The following is a 21,325-nucleotide window of genomic DNA, read 5'->3' on the forward strand; positions in this document are numbered from 1 at the left end:
TCTGCAAGTTGTTAATATGGTGTATCACATTGATTGCTTTGTGTATATTGAAGAATCCTTACATCCCTTGGATAAATCACTCTTGATCATGGTGTATGATCCTTTTAATGTGTTCTTGGATTCTGTTTGCTGGTATTTTGTTGAGGATTTTTGCATCTGTATTCATCTGTGATATTGGTCTGTAATTTTCTTTCTTTGTAGTATCTTTGTCTGGTTTTGGTATCAGGGTGATGATGGTGGCCTCATAAAATGAGTTTGGGAATGTTCCTTCCTCTGCAATTTTTTGGAAGAGTTTGAGAAAGATGGGTGTTAGATTTTCTCTAAATGTTTGATAGAATTCACTTGTGAAGCCATCTGGTCCTGGACTTTTGTTTGTTGGAAGACTTTTTTTTTTTTTTTTTTTGCGGCACGCGGGCCTCTCACTGTTGTGGCCTCTCCCATTGCGGAGCACAGGCTCTGGAGGCGCAGGCTCAGCAGCCGTGGCTCGTGGGCCCAGCCACTCTGTGCCTTGTGGGATCTTCCCGGGCTGGGGCACGAACCCATGTACCCTGCATCGGCAGGCGGACTCTCAACCACTGTGCCACCAGGGAAGCCCTGTTGGAAGATTTTTAATCACAGTTTCCACTTCATTACTTGTGATTGGTCGTTTGTATTTTCTATTTCTTCCTGGTTCAGTCTTGGAAGGTTATACCTTTCTAAGAATTTGTGCATTTCTTCCAGGTTGTCCATTTTATTGGCATACAGTTGCTTGTAGTAGTCTCTTGGGATGCTTTGTATTTCAGTGGTGTCTGTTGTAACTTCTCCTTTTTCATTTCTAATTTTATTGATTTGAGTCCTCTCCCTCTTTTTCTGGATGAGTCTGGCTAATGGTTTATCAATTTTGTTTATCTTCTCAAAGAATCAGCTTTTAGTTTTATTGATCTTTGCTATTGTTTTCTTTGTTTCTATTTCATTTATTTCTGCTCCGATCTTTATGATTTCTTTCCTTCTGCTCACTTTGGGTTTTGTTTGTTCTTCTTTCTCTAGTTCCTTTAGGTGTAAGGTTAGATTGTTTATTTGAGATTTTTCTTGTTTCTTGAGGTAGACTTGTATAGGTATAAACTTCCCTCTTAGAACTGCTTTTGCTGCATCCCATAGGTTTTGGATTGTCGTGTTTTCATTGTCATTTGTCTCTAGGTATTTTTTGATTTTCTCTTTGATTTCTTCAGTGACCTCTTGGTTATTTAGTAACGTATTGTTTAGCCTCCATGTGTTTGTGTTTTTTTACATTTTTTTCCCTGTAATTCATTTCTAATCTCATAGTGTTGTGGTCAGAAAAGATGCTTGATATGATTTCAATTTTCTTAAATTTTCTGAGGCTTGATTTGTGACCCAAGATGTGATCTATCCTGGAGAATCCCGTGTGCACTTGAGAAGAAAGTGTAATCTGCTATTTTTGGATGGAATGTCCTATAAATATCAATTAAATCTATCTGGTCTGTTGTGTCATTTAAAGCTTCTGTTTCCTTATTTATTTTCATTTTGGATGATCTGTCCATTGGTGTAAGTGAAGACCCCCACTATTATTGTGTTACTGTCGATTTCCTCTTTAATAGCTGTTAGCAGTTGCCTTATATATTGAGGTGCTCCTATGTTGGGTGCATATATATTTATAATTGTTATATCTTCTTCTTGGATTGATCCTTCGATCATTATGTAGTGTTCTTCCTTGTCTCTTGTAACATTCTTTATTTTAATGTCTATTTTATCTGATATGAGTATTGTTACTCCAGCTTTCTTTTGATTTCCATTTGCATGGAATATCTTTTTCCATCCCCTCACTTTCAGTCTGTATGTGTCCCTAGGTCTGAAGTGGGTCTCTTGTAGACAGCATATAGATGGGTCTTGTTTTTGTATCCATTCAGCAAGCCTGTGTCTTTTGGTTGGAGCATTTAATCCATTCACATTTAAGGTAATTATCGATATGTATGTTCCTATGACCATTTTCTTAATTGTTTTGGGTTTGTTTTTGTAGGTCCTTTTCTTCTCTTGTGTTTCCCACTTAGAGAAGTTCCTTTAGCATTTGTTGTAGAGCTGGTTTGGTGGTGCTGAATTCTCTTAGCTTTTGCTTGTCTGTAAAGCTTTTGATTTCTCCATCGAATCTGAATGAGATCCTTGCCAGGTAGAGTAATCTTGGTTGTAGGTTCTTCCCCTTCATCACTTTAAGTATATCATGCCACTGTCTTCTGGCTTGTAGAGTTTCTGCTGAGAAATCAGCTGTTAACCTTATGGGAGTTCCCTTGTAGGTTATTTTGTCATTTTTCCCTTGCTGCTTGCAATAATTTTTCTTTGTCTTTAATTTTTGCCAATTTGCTTACTATGTGTCTTGGTGTGCTTCTCCTTTGGTTTATCCTGTATGGGACTCTCTGCGCTTCCTGGACTTGGGTGTCTATTTCCTTTCCCATGTTAGGGAAGTTTTCGACTATAATCTCTTCAAATATTTTCTTTGGTCCTTTCTCTCTCTCTTCTCCTTCTGGGAACCCTATAATGCGAATGTTGTTGCGTTTAATGTTGTCCCAGAGGTCTCTTAGGCTGTCATCATTTCTTTTCATTCTCTTTTCTTTATTCTGTTCCACAGCAGTGAATTCCATCATTCTGTCTTCCAGGTCACTTATCGGTTCTTCTGCCTCAGTTATTCTGCTATTGATTCCTTCTAGTGTAGTTTTCATTTCAGTTATTGTATTGTTCATCTCTGTTTGTTTGTTCTTTAATTCTTCTAGGTCTTTGTTAAACATTTCTTGCACCTTCTCGATCTTTGCCTCCATTCTTTTTCCGAGGTCCTGGATCATCTTCACTATCATTATTCTGAATCCTTTTTCTGGAAGGTTGCCTATCTCCACTTCATTTAGTCATTTTTCTGGGGGTTTATCTTGTTCCTTCATCTGGTACATAGCCCTCTGCCTTTTCATCTTGTCTCTTTCTGTGAATGTGTTTTTGTTCCACAGGCTGCAGGATTGTAGTTCTTCTTGCTTCTGCTGTCTGCCCTCTGGTGGATGAGGCTATCTAAGAGGCTTGTGTAAGTTTTTTGATGGGAGGGACTGGTGGTGGGTAGAGCTGACTGTTGCTCTGGTGGGCAGAGCTCAGTAAAACTTTAATCCACTTGACTGTTGAAGGGTGTGGCTGGGTTCCCTCCCTGTTGGGTTTTTGGCCTGAGGCAACCCAACACTGGAGCCTACCTGGGCTCTTTGGTGGGGCTAATGACAGACTCTTGGAGGGTTCACGCCAAGGAGTACTTCCCAGAACTTCTGCTGCCAGTGTCCTTGTCCCCACGGTGACACACAGCCTCCCGCCACCTCTGCAGGAGACCCTCCAACACTAGCAGGTAGGTCTGGTTCAGTCTTCCCTGGGTTCACTGCTCCTTCCCCTGTGTCCCGATGCACACACTACTTTGTGTGTGCCCTCCAAGAGTGCAGTCTCTGTTTCCCCCAGTCCTGTCAAAGTCCTGCAATCAGATCCCACTAGTCTTCAAAGTCTGATTCTCTAGGAGTTCCTTCTCCCATTGCCGGACCCCCAGGTTGGGAAGCCTGACGTGGGGCTCAGAACCTTCACTCCAGTGGGTGGACTTCTGTGGTATAAGTGTTCTTCAGTCTGTGAGTCACCCACCCAGCAGTTATGGGATTTGATTTTACTGTGATTGCGCCCCTCCTACCATCTCATTGTGACTTCTCCTTTGTCTTTGGATGTGGGGTATCTTTTTTGGTGAGTTCCAGTGTCTTCTTGTCGATGATTGTCCCTTTGAACTTTTTAAAACACACCACTGTCCAGACCCCTCCCCAGACCCTAGCTTTTAAGTATGTTTTGATTGATTAATTATTGATTAGTAATTATTGACTGCTTGATTACATTAGTTATCCATTGTTGTATAACAACCCCACACTTAGTGGCTTGAACAACAATAAATATTTTTTTTATCTCATAGTTTCTGTGGATTAGGAATCCACAGAATTCCTAATTCTGTGATAGCTCTTTTTATACTAAGGATATTAACTCTTTTCTGTCATCGTTTACAATTTTCACTTTATTATCGGCTTTATAATTTAGTTTGGATGTTTTTAATGGGCAGATGTATTTAGTTTTTAATGTAGCAAATCTGTTAATTAAAACTTTTTCTTTACTTCGAAGACCGTCTCTACTAAAGGATCAGTTACTCCTTTTTTTATGGTCATAGTCATTTCACCTTTTTTGTATCTAAATGTTTTATACACTAAAAGTCAAACACCTCAGTGGAAAAATGGATAAATTTACAAATAAGAAATAGACATACCTGATAACATGAAGAAAAGTTTGATCTTATTAGTTCTCAAAGAAATTCAAAGTAAATTAACAAGACACCATTTAAAATCTTAACATATTAGCAAAGATAGAAAAGAAGGCAATTACCTACTCGTATTGACAAAAATGCAAGGAAACAAGACTTCCACCTACTGCTGTCAGGAGAATAAGTTGGTATAACTTTTCAAGAGAGTCATTCAGTGACTTTGAAAATCCTTTTCTTTGATTTAGCTAGTTTACTTTTAGAAATTTACATTAAACATACAATCAGAAATTTTTAAAAAAAATTTTTTAACAGTGGATTGTATCTCATTTATGGTTAAGAGCAGAAAATTCAACACTTTTTATTTCGGTTTTAGGTCTAAGTGCTCAAAAGAGAATATAATAAATCTGTTCACAGCTTGGTGCCAGTTATTTTATGCATGTAATTATTTCCCCACCAACTAAACATTCTAGAATGAGCATTTTCATTGTTTGTGGAAGGAAAAAGTGAACTTTTAGAGGTCTGGCCTGGGGAATAGTAGAAGGTAGTGTGGCCAGCCTGATGGTATCAAGTAAGACAGGCAAAAGGAAGCACGGTATAGAAGTACTCCAATAAATAGTAAATTTTGCCTGACTTGTCATTTTTCCCTGGGACCCAGACAGTAACTGCCACTGAAAAATCTAGAAAATTACTTGTGCTTAAATGGAGATGACTATGCTAGTTTGGAGACGTTGGTTCTTCCAGTTCATCTCCCCAACACAGAGTAGTCCAGTCAAGCATCTCTAATCCAGCCTGGGATCAGTCTGTCTCTTCTCTTTCCTCCACCCCCCACTCCTTCTTCTTATTGAAAAGAGAGATAACAGAGAGAACAAATGTTCTATTCTTGTCTATTCCAAACTAAAGTAGGCAAAAAAAGAAAAGTTAATATAAAAGGAGTATCGTTTAAAACATAAAATAGGAAGAAACCTGGACTTGCCAGGACTGTTGAGTATGGAAGGTCATGCGTCTCAGGAAATCCCTCAGTTCCAGGCAAACCAGGGGCAACCATTTGAGCCTATATAGGATGTGTTAAGAAAGTGGAGAAGATACAGGGCAATGACAAGGTCTGAGTTATGCTTTAAAAGATACTCTTCTTGGGCTTCCCTGGTTGCGCAGTGGTTAGGAATCCGCCTCCCAATGCAGGGCACATGGGTTCGAGCCCTGGTCCGGGAAAATCTCACATGCCACAGAGCAGCTAAGCCCGTGCACCACAACTGCTGAGCCTGTGCTGTAGAACCCGCGAGCAACAACTACTGAAGCCCACGCACCTAGAGCCCGTGCTTCGCAACAGGAGAAGTCACCACAATGAGAAGCCCACGCATCGCAACAATGAGTGGTCCCCGCTCACTGCAACTAAGAAAGCCGCGCGCACAGCAATGAAGACCCAACACAGCCAAAAAATAAATAAATAAATAATAAATTCTTTTAAACAAAAATACTGTCTTGACCACTGAGTGGAAAAAGGATGGCTCTTGACCATTGTAATTTTGCTTTGTTTTGTTTTATTGTAGCCTGAATTAGGTGACTTGGATACCTGGCAGGAAAATACCAATGCATGGGAAGAAGAGGAAGATGCGGCCTGGCAAGCCGAAGAAGTTCTGAGGTATTTGAGTAATATTTACACTGCAGCCTGAGTAGAAGAACTGGTTTTGTCCATGTCGCATTTAAGGTCAAGAAAGCTTATTCTGCCAAATGTTGTATTTTTCGTCATTCTCATTTGAACCTTGATAATATGGGATAGTTTTTTTTGTATTTCAGACTACATATGCTATTTTATATGATTAAAACCTCACAGAAACCAACAATTTAAAGCAATATAGATACAAAAGAATAATTTATTAATGGAGAATGAAACCTTTTACATATATACACGATATTGAACTATATGCTTTATACTTCATTCCCTATAAAATATATTTATCTCTTGAAATGTCCTGCCGTGAAATGTGAGTCACAACAATGTATGTTCTCTAGGTCAGAAGTTATACCTTTAGTTTTGTTTCCCCGTGGTCTGGCATAGTGCCAGCACTGCTCATTTGAATAGAGCAGTGAATAGCACTGCTATTTGAAAATAACTTGTATTGTACTCTACATTTGTATGTGTACTTCAATTTATGTACTTGAAAGCCCTGAGGTAGATAAGATAAGTCATATACTTACTGCCTGCTCTACAGAAAATATTATTCTGGAGGTTTTCAAGTTTGTTTTTGTTGGTTATGTTCTTATTTTTTTGTTTTTGTGAGCAGTAACTCAATTCTTGCTACTACCACATTAGGTCAAAAAGAAAATTTACCTTGAGAGAGTCTGTGACTCATCACTGATGAAAACTCAGATATGTAAATGTATCTAAATTACTTTTGCATTTTTCAAGATGATAAAGTAAAATATAGCAATGTGTTTTTTTCAAATATGGCTTTTATAATTGGGATAGAAAATGAATTACTCTTGGGCTTCCCTGGTGGCGCAGTGGTTGAGAGTCCGCCTGCCGATGCAGGGGACGCGGGTTCGTGCCCCGGTCCAAGAAGATCCCACATGCCGCGGAGGGGCTAGGCCCGTGAGCCATGGCCGCTGAGCCTGCGCGTCCGGAGTTTGTGCTCCGCAATGGGAGAGGCCACAACAGTTAGGCCCGCGTATCGAAAAAAAAGAAAATGAATTACTCTTTATTTGACTATCTTAACGAAACAACTGATTTCATTTTTGTGTTGTCCTTTCCTCTCTTTACCAATAAATTATAATTACCTTGAACAACCAGCAGAGGGTGTAGTTAAATAACTGGGAGTTAAGGCTGACCTCTTTTTGATCTTGTCCTTACTGTTTTCAGCATTTTTTTTTTAAACAGGAAGGGGTCACATTAGTAAATTTGTGAGAGTTTAAAATATTTAGTTCCTGCTTGATAATTATTCAGTATAAAGGAAATAGTTTTAAAATTGTAAACATTTATGTTGCATGGATTTCAAAAAAGGTGTCACTTATTTTTTCATTTTTTATTTTTTACTCTGTTTCTTTTGGATAAATCATAGATACAGAAGTCTGGGTATTTTAGAACATTTTGGGGATTCTAGTGATGATCGGTGTCATCAACCACAAGGATGATAAAGGAAGGAGCTATTCATTTTGAATCCAGTAATCTTAATGCCAACACTGCAGAGTTTATGAGTTCACAAGTAGCTGAACATTCACTGTACAAAAACCTTTTCTTTTTCACCCTATCTTCTTGCACCCTGAACAAAACCAAACCAAAAAACTCAAACTTAGTGCTTTCGATATGACAGCTTGGGAGAGGGAGCCTATTATCAGTAATAGACATGTTTCTTGCTTCAGGTTGCATAAGTAGAGCCAAAAACACTTCCATATGTTGTTACCGCCCTCAGGATAACACTGAGAATGTTAAAAGTGTATCCATAATCCATAGCCTCTAACCTAGCCTGTTCCCCATTGCCACTTTAAATACTGCCAGTACTATGATCAGTATCATTAAGGAAAAAGATTCTGGTACCTTAGTGATTCCAGACATGTATCTGGACAGGAAAAATATACTTTGTCTGCATTAATGTCTAAGTTGCCTCTTGTACCAGAAATATTAATTGTTGATGTTTATATATCAGCTAGTAACTAGGTCAAAGCTTGATTATCTTACGTTTGTAACCTAGCCAGCCCTTTTTAATTCTTTTTCTCTTTCTTTTTTTGCCACAGACATTTTGACGTTTTTAGTGCAGATATCAGTTTTGCTTGAAAGTGAGCAGAGCTAGTGAAAAGTAGATTTTTTAAAACTATTCTTTTGAAATTTTAGTTAATTGATGGTGACGGTCAAAATGTTGCCCAAACTAAGGCTCTCTACTTTCTTGAATTTTGGTCATCCATACCTCTGCTTACTCCCATTTGTAAGTATGATTGAGAAGTGTATATACATTTCACTCACTACAGCAGCTTTGAGCTGTCCCATATATGGGTAATCCACACTAGATTTTTCTCTATATAATCCAGTGTTGCCTATCTGCTGCCCAGCTGTGCCCTACAGCTTCCTTCCTCAGCCTTGTGTGCTTCTTGACTTACTTTCTCATATCCTGAACCTTCAGACCCAGGACCAACTTCTGTTCTTCTTTCTCCTATTTCATCACCACACTCCTACTCCCACTTCCCATACAAATCAATAAGATAGAGCACTTAGATGTGGAATCTAAAATATGACACAAATGAACCTATCTACGAAACAGAAACAGACTCACAGACATAGAGAACAGACTTGTGGTTGCCGGGCGGGGGTGGGGGTGGATTGAGACTTGGAGGTTAGCAGATACAAACTACCATATATAGAACGGATAAATGACAAGGTCCGACTGTATAGTATACAGACTATATTCGATATCCTGTGATAAACCATAATTGAAAAGAATATTTTAAAAAATGTATATATATGCATAAATGAATCACTTTACCATACAGTGGAAATTAACAGAACATTGTAAATCAACTCTACTTCAATTTAAAAAAATCAATAAATATAGAGGGGTTTAGTGATTCTAGATCAGTGGAGTTAGGGAGGGACTGGGGGGAAGGTATTTCATAATGTGTAATTAGTAAATACCCACCATTCTGCCCCTTCATTAGTAGAGCTAGTCAAATCTTTAAATAGATTTCTAGCTTCTAGTTGGAAGTCATGTCTTAGGTTTCCATTTTCTCTTTGCTTTGTGCTCTGTACATCTGTGTTCTTGACATCCTTTAGCTGACTATTTTTAACTATTATAATAACAGAATATTTAATCCTAAATATCAGGCTTTTCTGAATGGTACCAAAAAGAAGGTGTGGTCCAATGGAAGTAGTGTTTTAGTGAAAATAATCTGAAGAAGAGGGATCAGGAGATGTGGGTTCTTAACCTTAATCTTATGATTTTGGACATTTCACTTAACCTGAATGCCCCATTTTACTTTTTTTTTTTTTTTTTTTTTGCGATACGCGGGCCTCTCATGTTGTGGCCTCTCCCGTTGCGGAGCACAGGCTCCGGACGCGCAGGCTCAGCGGCCATGGCTCACGGGCCCAGCCGCTCCGCGGCATGTGGGATCTTCCCGGACCGGGGCACGAACCCGTGTCCCCTGCATCGGCAGGCGGACTCTCAACCACTGCGCCACCAGGGAAGCCCCCATTTTACTTATTTTTGAACCAGAGATAATACCTTTTTTATTTTGTAAGTCATGTTCTAAAGATTAAAAAAATATATACTGTTTTTGAAAATCTTTGAAATTTCAAAGCAGTGAGAAGAATGAAGACTTTTTAAACTTAAATTTGATGATAATAAAAGGACAGTGCTGTTTCTTTCTGGAATTTATTTGCCATTTTACCTGTGTAGTGTTTTCTAAAAGTAAAAATACGAATGTTTCTTTTCAGGCAGCAGAAGATAGCAGACAGAGAAAAGAGAGCAGCAGAACAACAAAGGAAGAAAATGGAAAAGGAAGCACAGCGGCTAATGAAGAAGGAACAAAACAAAATTGGTGTGAAACTTTCATAACAAAATGTCCTTCAGATGCATAGTGCCAGTGGGAGAAATATGAGCTCCACAACCCAAGCAACAGTTGTATGGAGCTAAGAGTATTCTCAGAATACAAATACTTCGCTTGATTTTGATGCATTCATCAGGCCATACAGGACACCAGGATTCTCTCAAAGTCCCTTGAACTCTTGGTGATTGAGACTCAAAGAACACAAAAGACTTGTGAGACAATGTTTTCTTCAACATGTTCCAACTGTAAGACAATTGTTTGCTGTAGATAAATTATTACAAATGGAATATATCAGTACCTCTTCAAGCTAGTGTTTCTAGCTAATTAAATGGGTGTAAATTTTATGGTGGGAAAGAACTCTGCTGTCTATAATGCTTTCCTTCAATGTGCATAATGATAAAATAAATAATTTTAAATATTCTTTTGTTTCCATGATTACCTGACCTAAATCAGACAGACTTGCAGAGCTTTAACTTCTTATTTTTGTTGTCAGAAGCTGGTATTGGCACACATTTCATTTAACTTGAACTGGTATTCATTAGGGATCTGGTAATTTCAGTTTTCAAGAAAATGACATTAAATGCAATAATTTTATTTAGTACAAACATTTTGTACATCATTGTTTTCTTTTAGATGGTGTTATACATATTTGTCATTTATATTACATGTATAAACATATTGAAAATCAGTTAAAATGGCAGATTTGTTTTACATTATTATAACTTGTGAGTTTTAAAAGCTAGTATTAGTAGTTTTTCCCTGTCATTGTAGATTTTAAGATGTTATGGTATCTTTAAGTACCTTAGTTCCTCCCCACCAAAATGTATTAATTTACAAATGCATATAGCCTTCAGTTTTACTATTTCAAAGCTTTTAGATAATTTCTGTATCAGTTTTATATATCTGACATAATACAGGTTACCTATGTTGTTGACTAAGGTAACATTATTGATTTATTAAAACAAGATAGGAATAATAATACTTCTATTTTCAGATGTTGACTAGCTCCAAAATAGTTTTCAGGAAATAGATATAGACTGTGTTCATAGGGAAAAATGTAGATTTGATAGTTTAAAATCTCATTAATTTTGTCTCCACAATTAAAATACATCCAGCCTGACCTTCTATGGCTTTAGAATTTAATATTTTTACTTTCTTAAAAGCTGTTGCCCAAATGAACATTTTGTGGATTTTGAAAATGTCGTAAATACTCTACAGGCCAAATACTGCTAATTTATTTGAATTAAAGTGATATTTCATGGTAAAATCACAAACTATACAATGAGCTAAGTTCTTACCCTAAGCTTCCAGACTAAATACAATTTATTTTTTATTTTTAAAAAATTTTTATTGGAGTACAGTTGATTTACAGTGTGTTAGTTTCAGGTGTACAGCAAAGTGGAATCGGTTGAAATTTAACTTTGATAAAAAAACTTCCTGTTATAGCCCCAAGCTATATTTTCAGTTATGTTTATTAGAGAGTTTTTGGCAGTAAACTCCCAATTAAATAGAATTAGACTCAAATTTTTAATAAAAAATGAATTATCTTATGTCATTTGTATTTATTTTAGTTATTATAGGAATGCTACATGCTTTCTCTAAATTGGGGGTTCGAAAGGATAATTTCTCCTTTAGTACAATCAGTCTTACTGTTTTTTCCCCCATAGTTTTTTTTTCTTTTTTTTCCCCCATAGTTACTGAAGTCTGCTTCGGTCATGATTTTCATGTGTGAGATTTTGTTTTTTGTTTGGTTTTTTATTTTTGTTTATTTAGAAATAAAGACTGGATAGAAATTATAGTCTGTATAGATTAATTAGGAAGAAAGAGATTTTTCTCATGGAAAGAATAGATAGGAATTCTTGAATTTTTTGACCTCTGTTGGTATGTAAACTAAACTCCTGTATTAAATTGGGTATATTGTTCCAAAAGAAGTCATGGAGTTAAATACATATGATAAATCCTTTAGTAGCAAACTGGCTCCTTTAGCTTCTAAATTTATGGTTTCTTAATTTTAGCAAAGGATTATCAGTTTTAGAAGCTTATTAGTAGAAGTGAAAAAGAAATATGGATAGGCATAGACAGAATTAGTGAAGTGCTACCCATCATCTGAATTGTGCATTTCATGTACTGAGATAACAAATAATCAAAAACATGTGAAACTTATTCTGTGTTTTTTATATATATATTTCATGGTTTCTAGCCATCTCCTTTTATTAAGCTTTAGCTAGGGATATCCTCTAATTGAATCCTGGCTCTTTTTTAGTAGCATCTTTAATTGAGTCAATATTCAGCATCTGAATTCCTCAGTTTCAACATGTACTCGCCTCTGGCCAGGGCAGTGACTGTTCCTGGATGAAGACTGGTGGTTGGGAAGAAGGTGGTAGCTCTAGAAACTGGCATCTGGATTGATCTTCAACACCACTCTACAAGCTTACCACTAGAGTATAAATTTAACCACGGCCAATGTTCCAAAAAGCCTAAACTTTGTCAATACAGGTAGGTATACCTTGTTTTATTGCACTTTGCTTTGTTGTGCTTTGCAGATACTGTATTTTTAACAAATTGAAGGTTTGTGGCAACCCTGTGTCGAGCAAGTTTATCAGCACCAATTTTCCAACAGCCTTTGCTCACTTCTTTACATTTTGGTATTTTCACAGTATTTCAAACTTTTTCATTATTGTATTTGTTATGGTGATCAGTGATTTTTAATTTACTATTGTTTTGGGGGTGTGAACCATACCCATATAAGATACGACAGTGAACTTAATTGATAAATGTTGTATGTGCTCTGCCTGCTTCACCAACTAGCCCTTCCCCCGTCTTTGTCCCTCTCCTCCCACCTCCCTATTCCCTGAGACACAGCAATATTGAAACTAGGCAAATTTAAAACCCTACGATGGCCTCTAAGTGTTCAAAAGAAAGGAAGAGTCATACATCTCTTACTTTAAATCAAAAAGCTAGAAATGATTAAGTCGTGAGGAATGCATGTTGAAAGTTGAGATAGGCCCAAACTAGGCCTCTTGTGCCGAACAGCCAAGTTGTGAATGTAAAGGAAAAGTTCTTGAAGGAAATTTAAAGTGCTACTCCAGGGAACATACAGATAAGAAAGCTTTATTGCTAACATGGAGAAAGTTTTAGTGGTCTGGATAGAAGATCAAACTACCCACAACATTCCTTTAATCCAGAAGCCTTATCCAGAGCAAGGCCCTAACTCTCTTCAATTCTGTGAGGGCTGAGAGGTGAGGCAGTGGTAGAAGAAAAGTTTGAAGCTAGCAGAGATTTGTCCATGAGGTTTAGGAAGAAGTTATTTCCCTAACAAATGTGCAAGGTTAAGCAGCAAGTGCTAATGTAGAAGTTGCAGAATGTCATCCAGAAGATCTAGCTAAGATTATTCATGAAGATGGCTGCAGTAAACAACAGATTTTCAATGTAGGTGAAACAGGTTTACATGGGAAGAAGTTGCCATGTAGGACTTTCATATTTAGAGAGAAATCAATGCCTGGCTTCAAATCTTCAAGAGATAGGCTGACTCTCTCGTTAGGGGCTAATGCAGCTGGTGACTTTAAGTTGAAGCCAATGCTTCTTTACCATTCCCCAAATCCTAGGATCTTCAAGAATTATGCTAAATCTACTCTGCCTGTGCTCTACAAATGGAACAACAAAGCATTGATAACAGCACGTCGGTTTACAATATGGTTTACTGAATATTTTAAGCCAACTGTTGAGACCTACTGCTCAAAAAAAAAAAAAAAGATTCCTTTCAAAATATTCCTGCTTATGGACAATGCTCCAGCTGTGATGGAGACGTACAATGAGAGTCATATTGTTTTCTAGCCTGCTAACACAGCATCCATTCTGCAGCTCATGCATCAAGGAGTCATTTCGATTTTCAAGTCTTATTATTTAAGAAATACATTTTGTAAGGCCATAGCTGCCATTGATAGTTATTCCTCAGGTGGATCTGGGCAAAGTCAATTAAAAACCGTATGGAAAGGATTCACCATTCTAGATGCCATTAGGAGCATTCATGATTCATGGGGAAAGGTCAAAATATCAACATAAAAGCATTTGGGAGACGTTGCTTAAAACCCTCATGGATGACTTTAAGGGGTTCAAGACTTCATTGGAGGAAGTCACTGCAGATGTGGAAATAGCAAGAGAACTAGAATTAGAAGTGGAGCCTGAAGATGTGACTGAATTGCTGCAATCTCATGATAAAGCTAAATGGATCTGGAGTTATTTCTTACGGAAGAGCCAAAGAAAGTGGTTTCTTGAGATGGAATCTGCTCCTGGTGAAGATGCTGTGAAGATTGTTGAAGTGGCAGCAAAGGATGTAGAATATCACATAAGCTTAATTGATAAAGCAGCACCAGGGTTTGGGAGGAGGGACTCCAATTTTGAGAAAAGTTCTACTGTGGGTGAAATGCTATCAAACAGCGCTGCATGCTACAGAGAAATAATTCCTAGAAAGGAAGAGTCAATCAGTGCATCAAATTTCATTGTTATCTTTAAGAAATTTTCACAGCCACCCCAGCCTTTAGCAACCACCAACCTAATCAGTCAGCAGCCATCAACATGGAGGCAAGACCCTCCACCAGAAAAAGATTATGACTCACTGAAGGCTCAGATGATGGTTAGCATATTTAGCAATAAAGAATTTTTAAGTTGAGGTATGTACACTTTTTTGACATAATGCTATCGCACACTTAATGGACTACAGTGTAGTATAAACGTAACTTTTCTATGCACTGGGAAACCAAAACGTTCCTGTGACTTGGTTTGTTGCAGTATTTGCTTTATTGTGCTCATCTGGATGATGTATTTACTAAAGGCATTCTCTGGGCCACATAGAGCTAACATTTACATTTTCTTCAATCCTTTGTAGTTCAGCTTTGAGATAACCTACTGAAACGATTTTCACACTCCTTAGCCCCTTGTTCAGAGGAAATCTTTCATAAGTGTGTCGGCGAATACAGCAGTTACCAAGGTGGGTGCTTTGGCTGAAGTCAAATTGGGAGGTTGGGGTGCTCTAGGGCCTGCAGATGGCTGCAGGCGAAGGAGCTTCTCCCCTCTCTTACAGGTGAATGGAGGGCTGAAGAAGATGGTGGATCCATTAAGAGCTCATTTTAGTAGCTAATAACTTAATCAACTTGTTTTTCCTATTATGCAGATTTTTAAAATTTAAGTTGTTCTCTCCTGATATCAAAGACAGCTTTTTTTTCTTTGTGTAATTTACTTCCATTTTCTTTAATACAACCAAGGCTGTTTCAAGGTTACATCAACAGCTAGTAACTTTCTTTCACTTTGCTTTCTTTTTTAAAAATTATTATTTATTTATGTTTTATTTTGGCTGTTCCAGGTCTTAGTTGTGGCATGCAGAATCTTCCTTGCAGCCTGTGGGATCTTTAGTTTCGGCATGCGGACTTCTTAGTTGTGGCATATGGACTTCAGTTGCAGCATGCATGAGAGATCTAGTTCCGTGACCAGGGATCGAACCCGGGCCCCCTGTATTGGGAGCATGGAGTCTTACCCACTGGACCTCCAGGGAAGTCCCTCTTTTACTTTGCTTTCTTTTTTTTTTTTTCCTTAAATTTGTGTATTCATTTATGTTATTTTTGGCTGTGTTGGGTCTTCCTTTGTTGCTGTGCATAGGCTTCTCATTGCAGTGGCTTCTCTTGTTGTGGAGTTTGGGCTCTAGGCGCATGGGCTTCAGTAGTTGTGGCTCGTGGGCTCTAGAGCGCAGGCTCAGTAGTTGTGGCACACAGGCTTAGTTGCTCCGCGGCATGTGGGATCTTCCCGGACCAGGGCTCAAACCCGTGTCCCCTGCACTGGCAGGCAGATTCTTAACCACTGCGCCACCAGGGAAGTCCCTACTTTGCTTGCTATCTTTTATTTTCAGTGTGCCTTAGTCGTGGCCATTGGACTGCTCAGTAACTAGAGTAAGTTTTGAGAGTAGTTAATATGCTTTTTCACCAGAAGCCTCAATCTCCTAAGCTGGAAAGAGACACTATTCTAGAAGACCCCTCATCCTCCACCCCATACGACAGATTTCTACCCTTGCATAACTGCTGTTGCAACTGCTAATCCACAATCAGGAGTGTTACAGAGAAACTCACTAGAAGTCTTTGACCACCCAAGACAATCTCAGCCTTTCCCTTCAGGGAACTTCCATGGCTATTTTTGCAGGGACCTTGCCTATATACTGCTCTGATCACATCAATTTTGAGAGCTTCTCAGAGTTCTCCAGCTGCTGCAGAGATGGGGCAGTATTAAACAAATCGCCTGTGATTGCAAATCTTTTGAATGGTGGTGGTGGTTTTAAGGGTTAACTGAGACTGAGTGTTCATTATAGTGCCTGGCAACATATATAAGTGCTCAACAACGGTAGTTGTGAGCCCCTGCACACACTTCCTTATGAGCCCCTGCACGCACTTTCTCATGGGATCCTGTGCACACCTCCCACCTCTCACCACACACTGATGTTGCAGCCCCTTCCCTGAGGAGAGTGGGAGAAGTTGACTGATCTTACAAAATTTTTACACACCTTTAAGTTGAACTGCAAGTTTAATAAGAAAGAGAATCAACATTGACTCCGTGGCTCGGCACCATCAGAGAATTTTAACTATCAGTGACTCCTCACATCCGTTGAGGTGGACATTATCCCCACCTGACATGTAAGGAAACCAAAGCTTAGAAGGACGATTGTGTGCCAGCTTAATGGAAAGGAAAATAGCAAGCTTTGAGAGCAGCTATATTAGTGTTTAATCAGCATTCTAAATGGACTATGAAGGCCTATCTTCACTTGATGAAACTACGAGCTGCCAAAGAGTGAGCTTTTAGTCATTCCTCTCTGGTTCTTAAAGAGCTCAGTGATGTTACAAATGATAGTAGATAATGTGTTTCTAAGAATTTATTTAATAAACATGAAAGAAATTAGCTTGGCTTTTATTTTCATATAAATAACAACTGTGGTTGAATGTCAATGCCATATAATTACGTATTTCCAGGTTACTTGGGTCAGATGTTATAATCAAGGCAAAATGAAGTGTGGTTTATATTCACACATTTGCATAGGCCAATTAGCTCACTCGATTGGGTCACATTTCAAATGAGGCCAAGGTCACAGGTTTCATACATGTGCAGACCAGTACTACACCCAGAGACCTTCCTGCTACAAATTGTGTCCCTGACCTTGTCCGGGTATCTTCCTAACACGTGTCTTCAGGATCTGGTTCAGAGAGTGATTGGCACAAAAAAAATCATCCCCGTGAACGGGAAATTCAAAGGACATAGTCTGAGTTGGTGGTGTGTTGAGAGAAATTGCTACGGTTTCTTATTCTTGGGTCAATTTTGGCTCATTATAAGATATTAATATCTTCTGGTAATTGGTTTCATTTGTTAAAATATTCAGACCTTAATTTGAATCCTTAATTTACACAGCAATGCAGTTTCCAAACCTGTTGACTATTCCTGGGTAAAATGAGTGGTTACCTATTTTATGGAGAAAAGTGACATCATCATTAGATATACTGGCCCTTGAAATAAATGAAAAAAAAATTTTTTACTCGGTATTTTATTGTAGTAGTCAATAAAGTAAGCTGTGCATAAGAATAGAGATATGAAGTGTGCCCTATTTAAGTTTAAAGCACACAGTGATTTTGATTCCTTTTTGAAGCTCTGCAGTGCATCCAGGCCTCTTTAGTTGCGTATCTGTCTTGATTCGAAGGAGCCCTTGTGGAGTAACGTGGTACCTGGGTGATCATCTTTAAAACTTTTTTCCATGTACTGCTTTCAGTGTGAAAATTATTAAGACTGCTTTCAAGTTTTTCATTTTCTCCATACAAGCCAGAAATAATGCGCTGGTTCAGAAGAATTAAAGGTCAGTTTAAAATGCCAGCACCTATTGTTTACTGTGGAAAGTGAGGCTGGCAAACCGTTTCAAACCCTGTGAGCTATCTGATTGCAAGGAAGGAGAGAAAGGATCTTTCTTACTGCACCATCAAATTAGAGAAATATTGCAGTTGTTAATAGTTTTCATATTCCAGTCCATTAAAGCTACAGTCTAGCAAAAATTTAATTTTTTAGTTATTCCAATAGCTTTGATCAGAAATGCTACTTTCAAGGAACAAGGGTGAAAATATCTCTGAAGGTGGGCCAGATAAGATTACCATGGGAGGAACTCTGGGGCCACGAGGAGGAAAACTCTGACGCCTGCCTTTAACAGCATTCACTAGAAAGCCTGGACTGTGGGTTTTACATCATCATTTCACATCCATAATCCCAGATGCTTCCATTGCCTCTGGAGATGGAGTGACTCTCTTCCCACTCAAATCAACAGAGCAGAGGCAAACAAAGTTTTGTGAGAAAAGGTTAGAAAACATCTCTATTAAGCATTAATTTGTTTAGGACAGTAGAAGATCGAGTCCTTCAGCATTATCCAGAGTACTTACTCTTCCAATGAACTGAGAGTTACCACATAGGAGATCTTACTTGAAATGGCAGTTTTCAAAGAACCTGGTATATAGTGAACTGGTTTTTAAACTGTTCGCAGAGGTGACACTGGAACCACTGCAGGAGATGAGAGGGAGGCAAATGGGAGGTCTCCAGGCCTGGTGCCCTGTTCCAAACACTGCACTTTTATGTGTTTTGTGTATTGGGTTTTTTTATGTTGAAAATTTATTTTTGAGAGAGACACATCTTTTACAAAACTTAAATGCTGCTGAAATATTCCGGTCTTCTAACACAAACTTTTAAGTAGCATTTAAACCTTTTTTAATTTTAAAATTCTTTGGAATCATTGTTATAACCATTAGTTACCACAATCATCGTGATTGAGGGAGAATCAGTAGTCGCAGCAGAGAATGTCTTCCAGTGGTTTGAAAATAATTACCTGATATAACCATGTTGTTTATATTCTATTTGGACCTTCCAATTGTTTTTTTTCTCCCAGGACCATTGGGAGTTTGTTGACATTCTTTCAAGATTTGATTTCTGTAAACTGCTATTTTTAATTGCCTAGGTTACTGCTTCATTGTACACATTTTGCCTGGTAAGACTGGGAATAAGTGAATTTTGTAAAAGTGCTCACTGAGCCAAAATGGAAGTCGGAACCTACCCCCAAACTTTCAAAGTCCTCAAGAGAAAAACATATTGGACCCAACCACTCCTTAGGCAGGGCCTATGACAAATGCAAATCACAGACTTCCTTTTTCTCCTGCCACAAGTGTCAGAAACACTTGGCATCTGAGTGTATTGCATTTTTTCCCCTTTCTGAACAGCTCAACTTGGAAAGGTCAGCATATCCCTTTGGGAAAAATCTTTTCTCATAAATTGGAATGTTTGCACACATAACTGTAGGAAATGTTTAACATTTGCTTTGATGGGACAGCAATTTATTCAATAGAGTAGAATTGTTCTTCTTTTTCCATCTTCCTGCCTGTTTGTACATCACAGGCACCCAAATTACGGAAAGCAACTTTGAGGCAGTTCTTTCTATGGGATCAGATCATCCTGTCCACAAAACCAGCCAACGCCTTGGGCTTCCGAAATGCAAGCTATGACCCATCTTTTATTTACTCTGAGGGACTCATTTGTGACAGGCTTTGTTCTGAGTAAAAGCAATAATTTTCCACAACACATATCGAAACCCTGGGAAAGAAGGAGGAGGAAAAGGTGGGGGAAGGAGGCAGGGAGAAAAAGAAAAACAGAATAGCACTGCCAGGGTCTCCTGTTTTACCTTCGCACAGATTTGTTTCCATGTGTATAACAAGTTACACTACACTGTGTCCACTGTTGCAAATGAGTTAACTTTCTTTGAATCTTCTGGTTTGAGTAAAAGAAAAGATACAGGTCATTAAGACAACAAAGCAAGTTGCTGTTTGGGATCAGCTGCCTCCAGTGTGGTAATCAACATAATCATTTGCAGCTCACAGAGAATTCTTCTTCACCAGCGCCCATCTTGCCATCCATCTTGAACTGATGAACAGTTCTGAGTTTATGTGGTTCTATTTGTTTCTGTAGCAACAAACGGATACCAAAAACACGCTTGTAATTTTTCTTAAAAATGCTTAATTTAGCAATGATGAAAAATAAACACAAGGAGGGAGTGTAAGGAAGATAGCAGTATCTAGGTGTTGGTCTGGGCTAGACTACAGGAAGGGACCTATGTCAGCATGGCTCATTAGTTTGGGAAGCTTCCGATTATTCACTTCCAGAAACAGCTTCCCTTCCATTTCAGCCAAGTCCCTCTGCTGCTGAGCGTGTGCTGTGTAAGAGCCCATATGTGTGCCTGAGGCACGTGTGTATCCCACGGAAGAAACAGCCTATCTGAGACAGCCCACCTCGCTCCACAACTCCATCCTGTCCCTTTGTGTCTTCTCAAGAACTTCCCTTCTTCAATTAATTCTTTCTCTCCTAGATCATCAGTTTCTTTCTCTTCATTGGCTCAATCACAAAAGCCTACAAACATTATCTCCTCTCAATATTGAAAAATAAAACAGATCCTTGCAACGCGTATCCCCTTGTAACTGCTACCCACTGCCTTACTCCCCATTCACGGTAAAACTTCAAAAAAAATCAGCTGCACACATTGATTTCCGCTTTCTCTCTTCCATTCACTCTCCAACCCACTCCAGTCTGGCTTCCATCCCCATTTTTGCAAAGAAAATGATCTTGACAGTCACTAAGACTTTGTTGTCAAAGCCAGTGGACATCTATCTGTTCTCATGTTACTCAGCTTCCTAATAGGATTTCAACACAGTTGACCATTCTCCGCTCTTGGTTTTCAGAATATTGCAGTTATCTAGTTTTCCTCCTGCCTTTGGGCTGCCTCTCTCAGGCTGTTTTGTTGGTTCTACATCCTCCACCTCTATCTAGATGTAGAAGTGCCCTTGGACTCAGTCCCTGGCCTTCTTTTCCTCTTTACACTCTCCCTGGATGATTTCATCCATCCCATGGTTTTAAACAGTATGTAAATGCTGAAGGACCCCTGTTTTATAACCCTAGCCCTGATGACTCCTGTGATTTTCACATTCATACATGCAGTTACTCACTTGACATATCCACATATTTAACAGACTTCTCAAATTTATTGTCCCAAACTAGCTTCTGTTGAACTTTTCCATTCTCAGTAAATGACACCACTATTGACCCAGATGCTCAAGTCAAAAACCTGAGTGATCCTAAATTTCTCTTCCTTAAACCCTACCTCATCTCCTCCCCACATCCCATCTATCGGCAAATTGCATCAGTACTATTTTCAAGATCTATCTTTAATTATTCAACTTAATCTCTATGTCCACTTCTACCTCCAAATTGTCGTCACTCATCTGGACTATTACAGTGGTCTTCCTGCTGCCACTCCTGCCTCCGTACAATACATCCTGCCCATAGCAGCCACAGAGTCAAAAAAAGAAAAAAAAAAGAAAGAAAGGAAAAAATCCAGATTGTATCATTGTCCTGTATAAAGTCTGTTAATATTTCTCATTGCAGTGGGAA

The 21,325-nt window shown here is 38.5% G+C and overlaps 1 protein-coding gene across 3 annotated transcripts in view; it reads left to right on the forward strand.

Annotated features, from left to right (window-relative positions):
• Nucleotides 1-10,250, forward strand: part of EBAG9 (estrogen receptor binding site associated antigen 9) — a 31,402-nt gene extending 21,152 nt beyond the window's left edge. For all 3 annotated transcript variants that reach the window (XM_033411243.2, XM_033411242.2, XM_012537840.3), the window contains 2 exons: nucleotides 5,845-5,936; nucleotides 9,717-10,250. In XM_033411243.2, coding sequence (XP_033267134.1) covers nucleotides 5,845-5,936; nucleotides 9,717-9,837 — 213 coding nt within the window. In that variant the 3' untranslated portion in view covers nucleotides 9,838-10,250. The remainder of the gene's footprint in view (nucleotides 1-5,844; nucleotides 5,937-9,716) is intronic.
• The last annotated feature ends 11,075 nt before the right edge of the window (nucleotides 10,251-21,325 follow it).

Source organism: Orcinus orca, chromosome 17, assembly GCF_937001465.1.
Source record: "Orcinus orca chromosome 17, mOrcOrc1.1, whole genome shotgun sequence".
Taxonomy (NCBI): domain Eukaryota; kingdom Metazoa; phylum Chordata; class Mammalia; order Artiodactyla; family Delphinidae; genus Orcinus; species Orcinus orca.